The sequence below is a fragment of the Drosophila mojavensis genome, unplaced genomic scaffold (genome assembly GCF_018153725.1).
Source record: "Drosophila mojavensis isolate 15081-1352.22 unplaced genomic scaffold, ASM1815372v1 contig_136, whole genome shotgun sequence".
In the NCBI taxonomy this organism is placed as follows: Eukaryota; Metazoa; Arthropoda; class Insecta; order Diptera; family Drosophilidae; genus Drosophila; species Drosophila mojavensis.
In genome coordinates this window covers 9189914-9209938 of record NW_025318667.1, presented here as the reverse complement: position 1 = coordinate 9209938, position 20025 = coordinate 9189914, and the positions used below count along the sequence as shown (strand labels likewise).

Genomic DNA, 20025 nt, shown 5'->3' with positions numbered 1-20025 from the left:
TCAGGTCTCTAGTCTCAGGTCTCTGAAGTGCATTATCATGACATCAATTGTTTAAGACACAAGAACTTAACATAATTACTAATACCCTGTAATAATCACTATTATATATGCCAAACTAGCCTTCTTCAGCTCAACTCTTTGACGCTTGCCCCGATTATCTTTAGCTTCAAACACTTTCAAGTTTTGCTCTTTCCGCTATTCAAAGTACCTACTCTATATCTATATATCAGGTACCATAGAATACCCCCAATGCTAGTCCAAATATGTAGTGATTGCTCTTAATTATGGAACAGTTGCTGTGCCTCGCTGTTTGCTGAAAAGTGGAATGCATATTTGATTTTGGCTAAATGTTTATGCCAACAGCGAGCACACAGCATCTGCTCCATTTCCCCCTCTCTCTCTCTCCCTCCCTGTGTTTCTCTTTTTCGCTTTGCTGGCAAATTGGAAATGCAAACACTTTGAAAATGTCATTAAAATGGCGCGACAAAAGTCATCAGTAATGCAACCGACGGCGTCAACCACTTGCTAACCACTTGCGCGACATTTGATTTGACACTTGAATAGCTATTTGAAACGGCTATTCACAGGCCACGCCCCTTGCACCAATAGAAGCCTGTGATACACATGAATATATATAGAGAGAGAGAGAGAAAGAGAGAGAGAGAGAAAGAGAGAGCGAGAGATTCGCGTTTTCAATTCAATTGCACAATTTGAAAAGTGTTTAGGCAGTTGATTGAAATATATGTATGCGTGTCTCAGTGTGTCCGCGTGTGTGTGAGTGTGAGTGAGTGTGTGTGAGCGTGTGTATCCTGTTAGCAATTTAGTTTGGCTTATGCCATCGATTGCCGTTGCTGCAGCTGTTCCAGTTGCTTTGCTCGCTGCTGCCTCGTTGCTGACTTTTTGCATTTGCTCCACAAACGCCAAAGCCGAAATTGCAATCACATCACTTAAACTTGCACCACCCGCCGACGACCCATCATCACCAGGACCAGGCCATGCCGTCCACTTTTAAAGTTGCTAATTGGACTGGCCAATTTGTTGCTGTCAAGCAATTAGCAAATGGTCACGCCCATCGGCCTTTAAAGATTTCTGTTTTGTTTTTGCCTTCCCATAAGCCGCTGCAATTTGTGGGTGGACCAAAACGCAAAACTACAGCACACACACACAGATTGCAGACATTTGTTGACACGGGTATGTATGAATGTGTGCGCGCGTGTGTGTGTGTGCGTGTGTGCGAGTGTGTACATGTGTGTGTATGTGTGCGCGTGTATCTTGGGTGTGACTCAGTCTGATTGAACATAAAAGGTATGAAAAAAGCGTGTGGATTTATCGATACATGTATATCGATAATTGTGTTTCGCTAAATTTTTGAAGATTTGACCAGCTGAGTAATTGACTGATTTAGCTATAGACTGAATGATTGACTGACTGACGGAGAGATGAAAGTCTGGTCCAATGACTGATTGACTGACTAACATATTGAATTGTTAACGGATTAGTCTATTAGTCTTTCAATCAGTTAAATTGTGGATCAGTCGACTTATTCACCGACTATCATACTGACTGATTGACTCATCGATTATCAGCCTAACAAACTAATTCATTGATTGACTATGACTGACTAGCGGACTTATTAACTACTTGTTTAATTGAATTACTAGACGAACTCATAAGCATAACTAGCTAATAAACTTCATTAATAATTGACTGAATAGCTAATCAAATAATGGACAGGTTGACTGATGGATTTGGATATGAAATGTTTGATTGATTGATTATTATGAATGTGTTGTTGCGCACAGCCTTGAGCTAACTGACTAACTGACTAGTTAAATAGCTAACAATAGATTGATTAACTGAATGATTGAATGATTTACAATGCAAATAAAGGACTCAGGATCGAAAATGAAGCCCTATAGGCTATGGCTTACAATTCAATTCAATGCAAATCCAATTAAAAACTCTTAATGGAGAAAAACGACATTCGACAGACGAAAATTCGTAGAGACAGACGAAAACAGCAAACTCTAATCGACTTGAATTGCATATCCTACGATTTCTGGCCATAATTCACAATTGGCTTCGCCTTGCCAACTACAAAGTGAATTTTGAAACATTTCCCTTTGTCCTTTTTAGGGTATCCTTTATGGCATATTTGAACTGTCCCATTCGTCCCAGTGTCCGTGTCGGCCCATCTCTCTGCTTGTCTGCGTTCCATCAACATTCGAACGCACGTATTCCGACGCACAACAGCAATGCTTTACATAAATCTATGCACACACACATAGCCGCACACCACACGCACACATACATATATGTATATATATGTATATGTATAGACCACAGACAGCAACAATGACACAAAGGGGCGGCCGCATGGACACGTGGTTAGAAGCATGGCTTGTTTTAATCCAAATGCTCTATGCTACGTCTCAATGTGTCTTTGGTAATTGCATGGGTGCGTGTACATGTATATGTGTGTGTGTGCGTGTTTGTGTTTGTGTGTGTATAGGGTCTATGCTACTTAAGCACTTAAGCGCATTTTCATACATTTTAAGGCGATTTCGTTTTTAATGCTCATTTGCATTGGATGCGCCCATTTTGTGGATGCTGCTTTCCCATTTCTTTTGCCTTTTTTTGCTAGATTTGTTGTTTTGTTATTGTTGTTTGTTGTGGTTGTTATCACATGTTGTTGCTGAGAGCTGTTGTCGTTGCTATTGCTGTTGTTGCTTATATTGATGCTGCTTTTAATGATAATGGTTGAGCTCGACGTTGCTGTTGATGTGGTTGATTTTTACTGAACGTATCCTCTATGTTGCTATTATCTATTCTCATACTTCATTGTATATTATTATGTCCTGTTATTGAGCTTAGGTTGTAAATTGTAGCCCGTTGTTAATGATTGTATGCTGTATAGTGTAGGTCATATATCGATTGTTGCATATTGTGAATGCTGATTGATTAAATTTTATGTTGCTGTTGTTGTCGTATTTTGTTTTAGATGTCTGTTGATTTGTTGTTGCTGCTGTTGATTATTTCCACTTTGACTTCCATATTTCCAATTAAAGTCATTTCGCCATCTACATTAATTATTTAATCAATATCAATTGTGCATGCAAGATAAGTCCAGCTAAATTATTTAATTTCTCACGAAACTTTTTGAATTGAATTCACTTTTCATTCCCTTAAATCGAACGTCTATTTGTTGAAGCCCTCAAGATTGACCAAAGTGGTTGACCAAATGGTATTAATTGCATTTATTTCGTATGGCGCAAGAAACAAACATAAAACAATTATTAAGCGACATTAATCAAATTTAAATTAAAAAATCATTAGCAAACTATATAAAAATATATATATATTAAAAAAAAAAAAAACTATTAAAGCAATAATTTAATGCAGATGATATCGAGAATATTTATGATATGCAAATCAATTGAAATATTGCAACATTTTAAATTGATTCACAAATAAATTAATTCAAATTCAAGCATGAAAAATATCTATGAAACTCCAAATTTAGAGCCGTCAAATCAAATTGATGGCCGTTTTGTTAGTTTTATATCTTAGGCTTTACTAGGATAGGTTTCGTAGTCTTTGTATCGGGACAAAAATTAATGTCGAATCGAGCTAGATCTTAGACCTTCAAACGCTCTTGTGCATACTGGAGCGCATCGCTGAGTATGCGACGCTCGAGTCGACGATATTGTAGGACCATAATATCAATTTCAGATGCATCGGCCTGCTGCTGCAGTGCTTCCAGCTGCTTCAGCTCGTCGGTCTCCTTGAGCGTCGCCTCGAGCACGCCGAGCAGCAGCTTGAGCCTCTGGTACAAATACTGCCAGGTGCGTGTCTCCAGGTCCGTTTCGAGTGCACAGTCGATGTGCAGCAGGTCGACAGCACGCTCCAAGTCGCTGCACCAGTGCTCCAGCTGCTCCTTGCTCATATTGAAGACGCGCACAAATGCCAACAGCTCGCCCGATATGTGCTCCGGTGCGGGCAGTACACGCAGCTCCGCTTTACGCTCAATGTTCAGCTCGGCGAGCAGGATGGCACGCTGTTCGGCCAGCGCATCCGTTGGACTGAGACCCAAGCGTATTTGCACATAGTCTTTGGGGTTCTGCATGTCAACGAAACTATGCGAACGGAGCAAGAGAATGAGAGAGTAAACGACAGAGTTTACTAGACCAACGAATACTCACCCATTGTGCACTAGTCGATCCGCATTGGATCTATCGCCATAGTAGATAAAGTATTGCTCGCCCGACTTGTACGCCTCCTGGGCCGTGCATTCCATTTGCCCAGCGGCCTGGTCATAGAACGAGGTGATTTTGCCAGAGCGATGGTTCGCCATGTCCCAATAGGGTATCAATGCCGATATTGGTAAATTAGCGGCATCCGACGGTATCTCTTGCTTCCCATCGGCCCCTTCGGTAAAGCCCTCGAATTGACTTGACAGCTCCCCGCCGTCCTCAACGCCCAGCACTCGCGGAACCAGATTCTGACGCGTTGTTACCGTTGATACCGCCCAGCTGAGGGATGTAAGAGAATAGAAGGGATTAGTTATAATGGCAAATGTCATCGCTTTATGCAATAATTATATAATTCGTCAGACCACAGACATTGCGCTCTTTAGTCATTTGCACTTGCAATTGGCATATACCCTGTATAAAGGGGCTACCGGCTAGCTATATGCAATTCATATTAGAGTAGGTTCTTTAACTCAATTGTCGCTTGATTCGACATAGAAGAGTTTAGTTTAAGAATTCGGATAGATTTTTGGGGCATTAGAAAAGTTGTATCTTAACTAATATGCTTGTTTACAGGGCATGTCTATCGTAAAGGTATACGTTAGTCGAGCCATCGCTTTCATTTTAATTGAATTTCCCTAAACTTCAACCATTACAGAATTTTTACAGGATATGCGCTAATCAAATGCATGCAACTACATCTATTTATAGCCAGTCGTTCTCCCCCTCCCCTCCTCTCTTTCCCACTGTCTGGCTGCCTGTCTCGCTCTCCCTCGCATTGGCTTTTGCGTTGCTTTGGACCACAAAGCAAAGTTTTCCATTTAATTGCGCATAAATTTTTCAATTTAATTATGAAAAGCAGCAACTTGTTTGAAGTGGTTAAAAAAAAAAACAAAAACCAGAGGGAGAGAGAGAAGGCAACAAGAAGCAGAACAAGACGAACAAGTCGAAAGGGTTGCCACGGTCAGTGGCGTCGTACACAAGCCAACGAGGCTTGGGCGGGTCTATTGCATGCTTTGGTTGAACATCGCCAACAGCAACAACAACAACAACAACAAAACGCGACAAGCAGCGGCTAAGCAGCTTTTTGCGGCTTTCCCTCCAACAACAAGAACAATTCCCGAAAAGTACCCTGTCCTACCCCCGCAGCACTTAAGTCCTTTGTAGGAGACCATTAATGTCCTTTGAGCGGGTCTTTGCTGCCAAAAATTGCCAAAATATTTCACTTGTATATTTCATAAGTGCACCAAACTTAACAAAGTTGTTGCTTTATAAATGTATATATATATATATATATATATATATATATATATATATATATATATATATATATATATATATATATATATTTGATATAGTAAAGGTACAATGCTACCACGTTCGTTAATAAAGTTTCCCCCAGGCTTAGAGGTTGTTCAGAGAATTCTTTGTCCTACGGACTAATTGATTGATGAACAATAGAGGAGATAGCTATAGAGAGCAATCTATAAGGAAACTTAAAGTGAAGCACTGCCTACTAGAGCCTTATTTATACATATGTATATACTATGTATTCTATAAAGAGGTTGCTTTTTTATCACTGAATCCTTGGCATTCAAATTTCATATCTTAACGATACAGCTAATAAGGCATAAAACGTTTCAGTTCTCATTCATCTATTCGATTCGAATAATGGTTTTAGGTTTCGCAAACCAACATGGTAATTGAAGAACGACAAATGGATCAATAGATTTCACTTTGTAATAGATAAGCGTTTGTGAAGAGATTGTCATCCGTTTGGTTCCGTTTCTTCTCTATCTCTACTCAAATGCATATGTAATATTTTCGCTCTCACGGCGCATCGACTTGATCGTGCTTAACTAGAACTCGTACTTCGAGCATATGGGGGAACTTACTATCGATCGATTAAAGACCGATAAGAATCAATCGATTATATAATTGAATATATTAGATATAGGTGTATATATAGCAGGGGATACCAGGACAGCCAAAGACGCTGTATAACCCCACTTCGTCCCCACATTTCTCATTTTTACTTGCACTGACAATTTATTGATAGTCGTAGACAAATTTCTACAGCTCTATTTCTACAAAGTTTGCACAGCTAAACGGTTACACTGAGCGTCCAGTAGAAATTTGAGTGTATAGTAAAATTTCATGAAGGAATTTACAAGCACTTTATAGAGCTAATAATTTGATTCCACTTCCCAAGTACTAGTTAAATTTAGTGAGTGCTCGTAAAGTATTTGACGACCAAAATGTGTGAAAAACTTAATTGAGCTCCAACATAAATTAAAAGTCTCTCAAATGCCAGCTCTACTAAGCCATAGATGAGCTATAAGTAATACAGCGCTGCCACCTGGTAGTACTTGGAGACATGAATGAAACGGATATACTATATCATAAGCTAAGTTATTTATATCATCATGGCTTAGGGACAGCTTAAAGTTGATGCCGTTGCCAGACTTTCGTTTATTATTAAAAAATAAAGACACAGCCCACGTCAACTTTATGTCAACTGCAACGGAGCGCTCAGACGTGAGGGAGTTATGCATTTCCTTCTCTTTTCACGGCTGATGACAACTTTAACGCTAACATTGACATTTATCGACTGCATCAGACAGCGACAACAACAACAACAACAATGGCATTGATAAACTAGAAGAAGATGCTGCAGCTCAACAACTTGGGCAATAAACTGCCCGCTGCCCGGAAATAGGGTCAAAAGGTGCACGTACAAAAAAAAAATGGCACAGAGCGTAACAGAAGAAGCAACAACAAAAAATTAGAAGAAAAAATGTAGAAAACAGAGAGACATAGAACGACTGCGTAATGCTCGCTAACCCAAAACAAAAAATTCTCTATTTGTTGAAGCGAATTTGAGAGATTTTAAACTGAGTGCAGAAGCAAACTGAGGTACTCTAAGATGCATGAATATTTATATACATTAATTTACAGTGAATGGAATTTGTATTCGTAACCTATTACAGTAGAGTTCCGATAATTCTAAATGCGAAAGGGATAAGTTTTTTTTTTTCGATTTACAGAGAAATTCAAACTATCGAGAATTATTGAGTACGAATTTTGTTCAAGGGGATAGGGCTTTTATCGATTTATCGCGATTTTCACTTTATCGGGGTACAAATTATCGAGACTCGACTGTATTTACCCTATTCTTCCACAATTGATATATGCAGCATAAAAGGATGTTTTTAAAATGGACCTTAAATAACTCACGAATCCAAAAAAAAAAAAAAAAAAAAACCTACATTATCTTATATAACATAAACATAAAATTTTCTTATAAATACTGCTCATCCAACTTTCAAATTGAACAGACGCAAAAGCCAATATACCCTGCTTTAGCTGCTAAGTAAGTATTTAAAAAAAAGGAAGTGAGCTTATGCGACTATAAAAACGCCGCAAACTTTTTTAAGGCTGCTGTTGCTGTTGCTGACAGGCCAAGTTCTAAAGTGTTGCCATTGCTGTCAACACACACACACACACATATACACATGCCACCATCAGAGTCTGTCTCTCAGCCTCTCTTTCGCTCTCTCGAGCGTCTCCGTTTGATTTAATGCACTGCAAAAACAACGCACAGCTCTAAAAAAAAAAAAAAAAAAATGAAAACAAAAAACAACACGCGCTGGATTGCATTTTTAAAGCTGCTCCCAATGCACACGCCGCTGCTGCTGCCTCTGCCTCTGCCGTTGTGTCTGCCGCCTCCTTCTTCGCCTTGTTCTTGGTCTTCTCATTCTCATTCCACAGTGAGAGCTCTTCTTCTAGAGCCCAATGGCTGACTGGCTAGCTGGCTGTCTAGCTGGCTGGCTGACTGGCTGTGGCATAGCTGCGCTCAGTTCCTATTCGCTTTTTGGGATCTTTGTTTAAAACTTTGCTGAATGAAACAATTCGATTGCCATTGACGTCCATCTTCATTATGCATGCAATCTCTGCAGCCAAAAACTTGGCCAAATTGAAACAAGAGTGCACTCGTCGTTGAATGAACGACGGCAGCGTGCCCTGTATACGATATATGAAACGAATATACATGAATTTGCAATGCAAATTTAGGCTCTACAGCTCTATAAGTAGATATCGATGATATCGATATATTTTCTATCAATTTCTGTATAGGCTTTCTTCATAAGTAAAAAGCTTGTAGATATTGATAAATATCGATAATACTCTTCCTATCAATTTACAGTTCTAAGCTATAGAGAAAAAGCTTGTAGATTTCGATAAATATCGAAAATATTTTTTCTATGAATTTATGAAGTTCGATTGTATTACATTCTCATATTCAAGCATTGCCGCATACCCTACCTGAACATTTTCAATGAGCATACAAAAAAAATACCTCAACCCAAAACCAAAACCTAAAAAAAGAGTAAAACTTGCCAGCTAGGGCTTTTGCTGGTATTCATCCAATTTGAAAGGTAGGCAACAGCCACAACGAAAACAACAACACAACATGTCACACAGCGAGCGTTGCCAGACAGTTCAACTAATTTAAAAGCAAATGCGTTTAATGCGCTTTTCTCCAGCAATTGGAATTGGATCTATGAAGCTATAGAGATGAGCGCGTAACATAAGTAGAAAACACTAAAATGACTTTATGTAAGGCTGTAAAAGTCAACAATTTATCGGAAATAATAATACAAAAATTTAGATTTGTACTAAGCGCTAAAATCACAATTGCTCACACTCCAGCAAAAGTATTTTCATATGTATATACTCAAATCTAATTATCGATATGTTATCGAAATGAAAATGATACATATGCACTACCTAAATGCCCTAAACACCAAACTATGTTTTGCTTATTTGCCAGCAAATGCGTAGTGATATATACCAAATCTATTGATCGATATGTTATCGAAATGTATATGATACATATACACTGTCTAAATGCTAAATGTATATTCATATGTATATGTATTGTTGAATCTATTGATCGATATGTTATCGAAATAGAAAATATAGACTCGCTCTAGCTCACTTCCAGCTAGCACAGCGCCTTAGCTTCTGCACCATTTTTGTTCATGCTGCTTGCATTGTCAGCGACGTTCCATGCCATTTCGTTCTTGTTCCATTCCATATTGAAATTTCTCTGACTGCGACAGAATGAGTTTGTGTTTTCAATTTTACATTATTTTTGCATTGTTTGCAGTTGTCGCAAAAACTTTTTCGTTTTTCTCTCTCTCTCGCTTTGCTCTCCCCCTTTCTGTCAGCTTTTGTTTTTGGCTAGCATATTGTGTAATGAGTTTCGTAGCAAGTTTTTGGCGCTTTGTTTGCTTAACTTTTACGTCAACAATTTAGTTTTGTCATTAGCCTTCAACTTAATTATTCGCTCAGGTAGTTTCGGAATTGTTGGGCCTTTAATGAATGCAAGCATCAGGTAGAAGTATACACAATATATAGACGACAATAAGTTGCAATAAGGTTCATTAAATCACAATATATGTAATAGGATTCAAAGTGATTGGAGTTTAAATTTTAAGAAATGATTTAACCATCTGCACTATTATATCATATAGGACTGTATACTTATATATATTTGTGTTTCTATTTCTTATACAGATTTCTATATAGTATAGATTTCAATAGATTTCTATATAGTATAAATAACACATACTTTGGAATTGAACGTCAACAAAATTTAATTAATTTAGCTTCACTAACGAGCTCGTATATATAGCAAAAAAAATTGTATATATCGAATATTTATACATATATAAATATTCAATATTCAATCTTTGATAAGCATTCCACATCACGTGATACAAATAAAAGAAGCCTTTTAGTGGGTCATCAAAAATCAATCTGATCAATTTCATTAATGTGGGCAACAAGGCACAAACCGCAGACTCACACAGACCCACACACACACACACAAACACACATACGGGCACACTCACACCCACGCCCACATAGACAACAACTCTCATAAAGCTCATAAATGCACAAATCGGCATTTGCATTAGACTGATTAGAGCTGGGGAAAAGAACGATAGCCTAAGAGGCGAGTAGGAGGAGGACGAGCAGTAGCAGAAGCAGAAGCAAAAGAGAAAGAGTTGCCAATGGAACCAGCCAATTACTCAGGCAAAACAAGGGGGCGTGGCTGGGCTGCGACTGGGGACGGACAAGCCCATGCACGTTAATAATCCGACTGCGAATAATCAGGCTAGCTTTCACGCTACTTATGCAGACATCAGAGCAGAAAACGTGGGACGTGGACCTAGCACCCAAGGGTTAAGGCAGATGGGTTGCGTGGCTGGGTGGTTGGGTGGTTGGCAGTTTGCCTATTTGGGTGGCAAGGGTTTGGTGCTAAATTGAAAATTAATTACGTGAACGGAAATGCGCCTGAAGTCACGGTTTGGCAGCTCTGTCAATGGCTATAGCTAAATCCATGGCGTCCCTCTCACTCTGCCCCATTGCCATCTCTATCTGCCATGCAATTTCAGTATTCGGGCAGTTTACGATGTTTGGACAGCTTGTCTGCTACGATGTGGCGATATGCTCAAGGCAATTATGTAGCCGAGAAATTAGCAAACATTGATTGGCTGGCCGAATGAGTTAATCAAATTTAATAGCGCATAAATCAGTCAAACTATTATTAACAGTTATCGATAACATCATTTGCGCAATTTCCAGTATTATCCATTAAATATAATTAAATTTGTGTAACTTAACATCGTTTAACGATATTAAAGCAAAGCATTTACAGCTATCGATAACACAATTATGACAACTATGAATTAAAGTTATTTGAACAAAATTATATTCTAGTTATCGATATCACAGCCATTGAAATTTGACCGTTGCCAACTCAATCAATTTAATAAACCATTTGCAGTTATTGAAACTATCGATAACAACCTATGATAAGTTATTAATTAAACATATTTCAACGAAATTAAACTATGCATAATTCTTACGTTATCGACTGATATCGACGGATATATATTAAAGTGCATTATAGTGCAGTCATACATAAGTGCTATCGATAACACTACATTATCGATCACACAATATTTTATCGACATTAAAACAAACACGCGCAGCTATCGAAAATAATAATAATAATAACAGTGTCAGTATTTAGGATTATTTATTAACAATATCTAGGCTTATAAGTGCACCTACCGATAAACGATAGCTATTCAATACTTCTTAAGTAACGAAAGCTTTTGCAGCTTTAATATGTGTACAAACGATTGCATTTGTTTATCGATTATATGCGAAAAGTAGTGTTAAATTGATTACGCACACACACACACGCAGATATCCAAATACTCACACACACACCTACACTCGCTGGCACACTGATTGCTGCTGCATTCAGAAATGTCATTAATCAATGCAGTCCATCAATCAATGAAAGCCAATCGAAACGCTGACCATGTGCTAACCGGCGCAATAAATCTCTTTTGCAGCATCTGATAACAATGTTTCTCTCTCTCATTCTCTCTCTCTCTCTCTCTTTTGCATCATTTGCAGCAGCTGCTCCAAACGGGCGTCTCGCTCATTGTGGACGATGGCAAATCAACGCCAGAGGCAGCTGCAGCAGTGCCACGTAGACGACCGGGCGGCGGAGGAGCAGGTGCAGGTGGAGGCAAACGAAAGCGACGTCCGCAACTGCCGCTGGCCACGATGGGTGCCAACGAGGAGGAGGGCGAGCCAAATGGCGCCTATTGGCGCGGCCATGTGGAGGATGCTGCAGCTGGTCGACGCAAACAGTTGCCCATACGCGAGCCGATGGCGGCGCTAGAAAGGGAGCGCGAGCGCCAGCGACTGCGTCAGACGGAGGCGCCCCCCTTGAGCGCCAGCAAAGCCTACCGTCGACCCTACGGCCAGGCCAAGAAACAAGACCAGGAGCAACAACAGCAGCAACAGCAACAGCAGCAGCAGCAACCAATTGCTGCCACAGGCAATAGCAAAACGTCTGTTGACCTGAAGAACATCTTGAAGAACTCGGGCGGCCTCAGCCTCAGCGAGATATTGCAGCAGAAGAATCTGTCGCTGGACGATCTGCTCAAGGGCAAGCAGAATGCGCTGCTGGCGCTGCAGACAACAGCGGTGGCGCCTGCTACCAGCCAGGAGGCCAAGACAGCAGCAGCAGCCAGTCACAGTAGCAACGGCAATGGCAACGGCAACAAGCATGGTGTCCGACGCATACCCGCCGCGTTTCTGGCGCAGGAGGAGGATCAACAGCAGCAGCAACAGCAGCAGCAGCAGCAGCTGGAGGATTCGCGGGAGGAACTGTTCAAGCCCAAGCCGAATAAGCTGCCGGCATTGCAGCGTTTGAAGCTATTTGGCAGCTCGTCGCGCGAAAGCAGCAGCACTCGACGCCTAAGCAGCAGCACAGCAGCAACAACTGTTGCTAGCAGCTCAACGACAACAACAACAACAACACGATTGCCGCTTTACAAGAAACGACAGCAAATGCGTTCCACACTAAAGCCGCACGGGTTGTTCAAAGCAACAACGAGCAGCACAACAACGCCAACAACAACAACAACATCAGCAGCAGCCACAACAACAACAACTGCAGCAGCAGCAACAGCAGGCACAACAGAGCAAGCTGAGGACGAATTGCTGTTGCTGGAAACAACAACAACAGCAACACCAACAGTTGCTGCAGCAGATATATCTGAGGAAGAAAACAGCAGTGAATTGTTAACAGCAACACGTTATCGCATACGCAACAGCAGCAACAACAGCAACAGCAACAACAACAGCGGCAACAGCAGAGAGCAAACGAAGCGATTACGGGACAATATTATTGGCAGCAATCACGATAGAAATTCCGTGGAAGGCATCGAAGATGTGGAGTTGGAGTTGAACGATAACATCGTCAGCACAGCGGCAACATACAACAGCAGCAGCAGCAGTAGCAGCAACAACAACAGCAGCGAGGAGCAACAGGAGGGCAACGATGAGTTGGAGAACTTTTTCGATGAAGTCGAAAGCAATACGCATCACATACGCTTGCCAGCGCCGACAGCAACAGCGCGACCAACCAAGCAACACATACGCACACAACAGCAGCAGCAGCAACAACAACAGCCGCTGCTGCTCGTCGATGATGTGGACGATCGCACGGATCTACTCGAACTAATCGAAGATCGACGGTCGGGCAATCGTTTGTTCAAAGTGCTCGAGCAACGCAACATGACGCTGGAGGAGCTGATCGAGCATCGTAAACGAGGCTCGAGTCAGCTGCACCTATCCACGATCCTCAGCTCGGGCAGTGAGCAGTCACGCTATTATCCCGGCCAGAAGGTGGTGCTGCAGGATAATATGGATATTGTGACGGCATTTGAGAATTTTCCGCATTTCAATTTGATCGACTTGAAGAGCGTGAAACCGGATGAGATTAAAACGGACTCGCAGGGCTCCAGCTATTTCACATCGATTATCGATATTGAGCCGAACAATGAAAATGGTGATGATGGTGCCAGCGATGGCATCGATAACAATCGCAATCGAGGTATAACTGCACTGCGGCTGCGACGTCAACGGCAGCGCCAGCGCGAGCAGCGACGCCGACAGCTGCTGCAGTGAGCGTGTGCGAGTATGCGCGAGTATTTGGCGCCTGCTGAGCTGTTGCCATTTATCGATTCATGATTATGATTTCCATTCTCTATTCACTTATTGTTTTCACTTATTTGTTTCCTTATTTCGATTTGTCTGCTGTTGTTGTCGTTGTTGTTGTTGATCGGGAAGGCACACAAACAAACACACACACAGCAGTGCGCGGCAGCAACTCAGCACGCCAAATGCACAGACGTAAGTAATCGCTGGGAATGTTGGGCATATTTGACGTGTGTTTTATGTTATCGATTTATTACTGAAGCACTCTTATCGATTGGTATATAATGTAAAGTTGCCTACACAATCATACAATCATTGATGCTATTGCAACTGTGAATCCATTTTATTTTATTCTGATTTATCAGTTGTATGTTATCGATAACTAGCACCAGGCTTATTTTAATCAAACTGCGCTAGAGATGTTTAAAAACCATCTTAAAGATAATCATTTTTTAGTTATATTCTTTGTTATTTATCGATCATGGCAGATTTGATGAATTATCGATAGCACATGCATTGATTTAGAGCTACGCAATTTACAATCTTTTATCATGGATGTTGTATAAGCCAAAGATCGATAAGCGATTAATCTTAAAATCACTAGAAGTGTAGCTATATTCGATTCAACTTTTACAAATTTATCGATAACACAACAATATATGATATAGCTCTATAGTCTGTATAGCTACCAATACCTCGCTCTGTTCACAATGCTAGCCAACTTGTTTATACCTCGATATTTATCGATAACACATAAACCAAATATGCCATCATGCCTGGTAGTAAAGCACACAAGCCACAGCTCGCTGCAAACGCCGATCAACAACAAAACAAAGCTGCTTATACGCCAAACACTATTAACAAGTTTTCTTGTCTCTCCGTAGGACCCGCCTATGCCCAAACATCCCTATCAGCCACACCCACAGCACAGCAACAACATCAGCAACCGCGCAGCGAAAAGTCGCTAAATTTCTTTCCCTCGTGGAAAACCTTGGCGCTCGCCTCGCTGGCCACGGCTCGAGCTGGCGGCGTCAATGCGGACGATAAGCGGACCGCGTACTATTTGCCGCCGCCACGCCTACTGCTGGACTCGCAGGAGCAGGACGATAGCAGCAGCAGCAGCAACAGCATGGACATTGATCTAAGTGTGAATGCATTTGGCGGCTCGAGCAGCGTCAATGTGAGCAAACTGGCGCCCAGCGAGGACAACAGCGATGTCATCGATACCATTGAGAATGAGGTGGCGCGGGCTCACGATTTGCTCGACTTGGAGCTGTCCGGGCATGGCTTCCGCCGTAGTCCGACAGCCGCGGCGACAACAATGTCGCAGCAGCATCTGAGCAGTCTCTATGCGAGCATGCCGGCGGGCATACGATCGGCGCTGGTGGCCAGTGCGGCCATTGTGCTGACGTCGCTGGCGACGCTGATGGTGATCTTTGTGGTGTGCCGCTGGAAGCAGCATCGGAAGCGCAAGTCGAGCTACCTGAAGACCTACAATGCGATGAAGAGTAAGCTGCCCCAGTTGGCACAGACGGCGAACGCCTCGCGTCGCTCCTCGCTGCGCCAGCACATGGAGGAGCTGGTCATCACCAGCAGCAGCGGCACCAACAGCAGCGGCAGCAACAACAGCAGCGAAATGTGCCACAAGCCGCAAAAGGCTGCACTCGGCATTGCCACAGTGTCGTGCAACACGCCCGTGCACCATCAGTATCAGCATCAACAGCACTCACATCAGCTGCAGCGCCAGAGCTCGTTGCTATTCAGCCGCGAGGGCTGCTCCGTGACGACAGCAGCAGGAGCAGCAGCAGCAGCAACATCAGCGGCGGCTGCAGCAACGGCCACATCTGCTGGGGCGGCGGCCACAACAGCAACTGCCACCGCAACAGCAGCTGGGCGTGGCGTCAATTCATTGGCATTAACACTGCGCAGCACGCATCAGAAACTCAATACCATGGATCCCAATTCGCCCGAGGTGCAGGAATACCTATTCGATACGTTGCGCAAATCATTCGATAATTAATTTAGCACTAGACTCTAGATAACAAATACACACACACTCACACACCCCTAGAGAACCGTTGATGGTATTCGCTCCGTTTAGGCCAAGTTTTATATAAACTATAAATATATAAATATATATATATATATATATATATATGATATATAAACATAATCTAAATATACACGGAAAATATGCTAGTTTATGAATCTAAGAGAAATGGAATTTTTTTTTTGTGTATGTTGCAATTAAGAATAGTAAGAGAAAAGAAACGAAGAAAGAAGAAGAAGAGGAACAAACTGTCGTTGCATATGGCTTATATGACACTGTCCTACAAATTGTTTTTAAAAAAAGATTCGAACAAATTGAGATGAAAAGTAAGTAAAAGACTGGAGAGAGAGAAGGAGGCAGTGCATAGAGCGAGCATAGGAGGGAGCAAGATTGGAGTTTGATTAAACTTCAGGTCCAATCAAATGAAGAAGAGCCCAAAGAAAAACTAACTGAGAAACGAAATGAGAAAGGAAACCAGAAGCAAGATACGAAAATAAATAGAGAAACGAAGCTAAAAGCAACAAGTTAAGGTAAAAACAATATCTCCAGTGAAGTAGAGAGAAAAGTTTGCTGCAAGGCCAAAAGGGGAAGGAAGAAACGTAAGTAAATTAAGAAATAGGGTAAGATAAGTGAGAAACAAAGAGATGAAAACCAGACGAGAGGTTGAAGACAAGTCAAGAAGTTCAATCTACAATCGTAAAGTGAGAAGTGAAGGGAGAAGCGAAAGAGGGAGCAAGAGAAAGAGGAAGAGAGAGAGAGAGGGAGAGGGAAAGAATGCAAACAGAAACAAGCCAACAACTTAAGAAATAAGCATAGCAAAGCAAGAAAGAAGTTCAAGAAAATACTTTGGCAGTGAGAAGCAAAAGCAAATACAGCTCACTAGATATAGAGAAGTAAAGAAGAAGTGCGAGTAATAGAATAACAAGAAGAGTCTGTTCAATCGCAGCATCCGCTACATCTCATTTATCGCGCCTGAAAGGGCAGAAACGAAATGGAACGCCACCCTCAACTAAAAAAAATATCAGATCCAAACGAACAAGGAGAAACATGGGGCTTCTCTAAAATATGTAAAAAACAAAAAAAAAAAAAAAAAAAAAAAAAAAGTAATAAATATATTGTATAACAACAAATTCAGTGAATGCAATTTGTAGGCCTGTGTCATATTTAGCCTTAGGCACGTACTTAAATAAATAGTATTTAAATCTTAGACCTAATTACAGTTCGAACTACAGCTAACCTAAAACAAAAATCCATTAAATGTGAAAGTAGAAAATGCAAAAACATCTGAAAAGTCGAGTTAAGTGATTCAATAAAAACTGCGTTTCAGGGGCACAAATAGAATTTGAAGTGGGTTTCGCTAGAGCACAAGCAAAGGAGGATAGATAGTTAGAACGAAAGAGAGAGAGAGAGAGTAAGAGAGTAGGAACGGGAGGGGGCAAGAGCGAGAGGGCAAGCACCAAAATAAATGACGAAACAAATTATGCAAAAATCTGTTGGAAATCCCTAAAAAAAAAATTTTAAAAACAATGTTTGACGACAATAAATTTTTCCATCGATACGAATCCCAACAAACTAAACCAAATTCATTGCTCTACAACAAAAACAACAACTATACTATAGCCAAACCCCATGTGCACTAGACAAAGTTAGGCAAGCTGCCCAACACTGGCAAATTAGAATAACTGCAAATAAAATAATATAAAACAGAATTTTGAAACACGATTTCATTTTTTGTGCCCACAAAATACAAGAAATCCAACTAAATACAAATACAAATATATATATATATATCTAAATATATATAAAAGAGATACATAAATGTAAGCATGTAAATAACTTACGATTTAGTTTCTCAGTTTTAGTTATTTATATTTCTTTTCTTTTTTTTTTTTTTTGTGGAAATAAAATGTAGTAAAGCAAATATTTTTAAAAATTGTTAAATCAATTGATGATTGGGAATTTAAGGTCATAAAATATTCGAACAAAATAGTTGAAGCAATTATATAAGGAACGTTGGAAATCAAACGATAAAAAACGCAGTGAATCGAGTTCAAGCTGTTTCGAAATGCTCAGACAATCAGCAGCGCGAAGCTGGAATGCTGGAATGTGAAACGGATGTAAGCTCAAAATACGCAAATATCTAGGAATGCAGCTGATTGAAACAGTTAAAAGCTCTTGGCAGCCGCAAAAAAAATACATGGAAACACTGAACAGAAACAATTGCTTAAAATAACATTTTCAGTATACTTAGAATTTCGAATGCAATCAACGCATAGGCGCTGAAAGGCAGCAAATGGGGAATGAAACACTCAGGCTTCATGAAAGCAAACAAAAATTGACTAATACAAAAGTAAATCTGGTTTCTATTAGAAGCTAAGTAGATTGACTAAGGCTGTTTAAAGCACTCTAAAAATAAATTAAGAAATGAGTCGCCAGCAATATGATTCTTTAAACAGTTGCATGGAAATGGCACATTCTTAAACTCTATCATTAAGAGAAACAAAGAGAAAATAACTAGATCATCAGATTGCCGCTTAGTATGAGAAACTGCAAATATTTAAGTACATAATTGAATAAATCGTTAAGCAGGCGTCATAGGGGAAACACAGGGAAAATCTTTGAAACACGTTTCATGCACTTACCGATAAAGCTCGTAGCAGAGACCGTAGTCGGTGAAGAGATTTGCCATGCCGCCCATAACGCTGTCATCGAGCTGCATGAAGGCGCACTTGTACATGGAGGCGTAGAGGCGTGCAATGACACGGCAATGCCGCACAGCAGCCGAGCAGGCCGAGGTGCCACGCAATCGTTGCATTTGCTCCACGGTGAAGTAGAGCACGGTGTTGTAGCGCGAGGGCAGCGTATCGATGAACGGCTGCCAGGGGCTGTCCGCGCCCCGTAGCTTCTCCATAATCAGCGTATATGTGACCTTCAGGTGGGTGGGGAAATTGCGAAAGAGCTGACGCTGCTTCTCGGGCAGCAGCTCCTCCGAAAAGATGAGCTTGCGCGGCACACTGAGTACCTGTTCGCCCGCCTTGATGTCGCGTGTGGCACGCAAGCCCAGCTGATAGCCGGGAAATGTTGCGATTTCCACACAATCGGTTTTCACACCGCCGGCCCGTGCCCATTCATTGAAGGCTTCAATCTTGGACAATCGAGTCTGTTCAGTCAGCTGGGCGTCTTTCGCGGGAAAGACGGCTTCTTGCAGCGGTTTTTCGTGAAAGATCATGCGATCGAGCAGCCGCTGTAGCTCAACGTACTGTTTCCACTCATCGTTCGCATTGGCCGGCTGCATTTGCACCAGCTCCAGGATGTCCTGGGCGAGCTGATTTAATACACGGCGAACTTTGTCTTTGAGGCTGGGTATGCGGCTGCCATTTGTTATTTGTAGACGTTGTTGTTGTTGATTCTGTTGCTGCTGCTGCTGCTGCTTGTTGCGCATTTTTGTGTTGTTGTTGCTATTGCTGCTGCTCGTCTGCTTTTTGTTATTTGTAGATGTTGTTGTTTTTGTTGCTGCTGCTGCTGCCACTGCTGCGACGGCTGCATCACTTGCAGCAAATGCGGCAGCTGCTTCTAGCGCATGCTTGATCTGTTGATTCTCTTGTTGATGCGGCTGTTGTTGTTGTTGCTGCTGCTGCTGTTGTTTGTTGCGCTTGTTTTTGCCCATGGTGAGTTTTTTCTTCTTTGTGGAGTCAAATTGACGTTTATCAATTACCGGTTAAAAGACGCCGCCGAGCAGCAAATACCAAAACAACAACCAAATAAGGGTAAAAATTAAATGCAGCTCTGGGCAACACGTGCAATCGCGCAAGCAACAGCTGTTTTGAAATGGTACGCAGCTCACGCCTAGTATCGCTGTGCGATGAATATATCGATTCAATTCCACGCTATTCCAGCAATGGCACAACTGCCAAAGAAAAGCAGAAGTTATTCTTTGAAACGCAATTTCTCTATAATGCTTATAAATATGCATTGAAAAAAAAATTCGAATCATTTCATTACTTACCATGCAGCTGTAGATAGATTAATGTATATATACAATAGATATGCTGTATTATAATGTATTTTCTATGTAAATCTTTTGCTTGTTTATATTTTAATTGTTTGTTGAATAATGATATGCAA

The 20025-nt window shown here is 41.2% G+C and overlaps 2 protein-coding genes across 4 annotated transcripts in view; one reads left to right on the top strand and one right to left on the bottom strand.

The window, feature by feature from the left end:
• LOC6585046 (serine-rich adhesin for platelets) overlaps positions 1-17682 on the top strand; it is an 89274-nt gene extending 71592 nt beyond the window's left edge. For 2 of the 3 annotated variants that reach the window (XM_032732570.2, XM_032732571.2), the window contains exons 4-5: positions 11754-13746; positions 14735-17682. In XM_032732570.2, the coding sequence (XP_032588461.1) occupies positions 11754-13746; positions 14735-15870 (3129 nt within the window). In that variant the 3' untranslated portion in view covers positions 15871-17682. The remainder of the gene's footprint in view (positions 1-11753; positions 13747-14734) is intronic. The other variant, XM_044008312.1, reaches the window with a different exon arrangement.
• Positions 3379-19994, bottom strand: LOC6585045 (actin-histidine N-methyltransferase). The gene is made up of 4 exons (XM_015161058.3): positions 19907-19994; positions 18543-19807; positions 4203-4532; positions 3379-4136 (listed from the first exon to the last, which is right to left on the bottom strand). The coding sequence occupies exons 2-4, from the start codon at positions 19565-19567 to the stop codon at positions 3638-3640; spliced, it is 1854 nt and encodes a 617-aa protein (XP_015016544.2). The 5' UTR covers positions 19568-19807; positions 19907-19994; the 3' UTR covers positions 3379-3637.
• Between the last annotated feature and the right edge of the window lie 31 nt (positions 19995-20025).

Coding starts and splice junctions, on each gene's coding strand:
- LOC6585045 (XM_015161058.3), bottom strand. CDS start 19,567: ATGGGCAAAAACAAGCGCAACAAACAACAGCAGCAGCAGCAACAACAA. Junction 4,533..18,542: donor CTCTGCTACGAGCTTTATCG/GTAAGTGCATGA, acceptor TACATCCCTCAG/CTGGGCGGTATCAACGGTAA. Junction 4,137..4,202: donor GATCGACTAGTGCACAATGG/GTGAGTATTCGT, acceptor CCGTTCGCATAG/TTTCGTTGACATGCAGAACC.